At 54.3% G+C, this 923-nt stretch overlaps 1 protein-coding gene across 1 annotated transcript; it reads left to right on the forward strand.

Moving 5' to 3' along the window:
* Window positions 1-76: 76 nt before the first annotated feature.
* LOC111649161 (HEAT repeat-containing protein 1-like) lies at window positions 77-683 on the forward strand (the record flags this gene model as incomplete). Its single annotated transcript, XM_023398912.1, has 3 exons — window positions 77-283; window positions 372-505; window positions 596-683. Coding segments are annotated over exons 1-3 (392 nt in total), but the record flags the coding sequence as incomplete, so codon positions are not given.
* Window positions 684-923: the final 240 nt, after the last annotated feature.

Here is a 923-nt window from a genome sequence, read left to right on the forward strand (position 1 = left end):
CTCGGCCGCTTGTGGTCGACATCTAACGTTTCGGAACTTTGTCGTCTTTGTTCGCCTTGTTTTCCCTCCAGGGTTTGAAGTCGTCACTGACTGACTACAAAGCCGCCACATACATGATCGTGTGCCAGCTGGCGGTGAAGGTGGTGATGGAGGCGAGTCTGGTCGACAGCCTCTCCGTGCACATCAGCAAGTCTCTAGTCAAAGAGCCCGTTCTGGCCAAGGAGGGTCTGGGCTGCCTCATCGTGCTGCTGCAGAACCAGAAGGAGGGAGCCGCTGGACCCAGGTAGGCACCAGGTTTCTGCCGCCGCCCTCGTGGTCCAGGTGGCTGATGGGATGTGTAGTGACCTGACTGCGTTTCCTCCTGTGTTTAGAGCTTTTGGCCGTCTGTGCTCGATGCCGGCGCTGGTCTCCACGCTGCAGGTCATGGCAGCCGCTCATGATGTCAGTCCTCTGCTGCGTTACCTGCTGCCTTACCTGATCCACAATGTGTTCACCAGCAGCTCAGGTGAGACCTGGAACCACATGACAAACTCTTCACAGGGCAGAGAGAGAGAGAGAGAGAGAGAGAGGGTTTACCTGCTGTTCTCTGTCACAGGTGAGACGGAGACGGATGAGCTTGGCGTGTTGGAGTCCCTCCTGAAGTCTGTCCCTCTCACCAAAGGCCTGGACCAAACAGTGGCTCGGTAAACTCCCCTCACCCTTCATCCACATTAACGCTTATTCAGGACATCACAGCTCTGGCTTAGATTCTCTGTCCACACTTCCTGCTGTATTTTAGCCGAAACAATCACAAAAATAGCCTGTGAACTCCTGGAGGGACTGATTAGTATGTGTCAAGTATCGTCTTCAGCTGGGCCAGTAAATCACCTCAATACTTAAGCAAAGGTTAGGGCTAACGGGCTGAGGTTAGTCCTAGGGTTAGC

Source organism: Seriola lalandi, unplaced genomic scaffold, assembly GCF_002814215.2.
Source record: "Seriola lalandi dorsalis isolate HSWRI2012SDOR001 ecotype SW California unplaced genomic scaffold, Sedor1 jcf7180002050054, whole genome shotgun sequence".
NCBI lineage: Eukaryota > Metazoa > Chordata > Actinopteri > Carangiformes > Carangidae > Seriola > Seriola lalandi.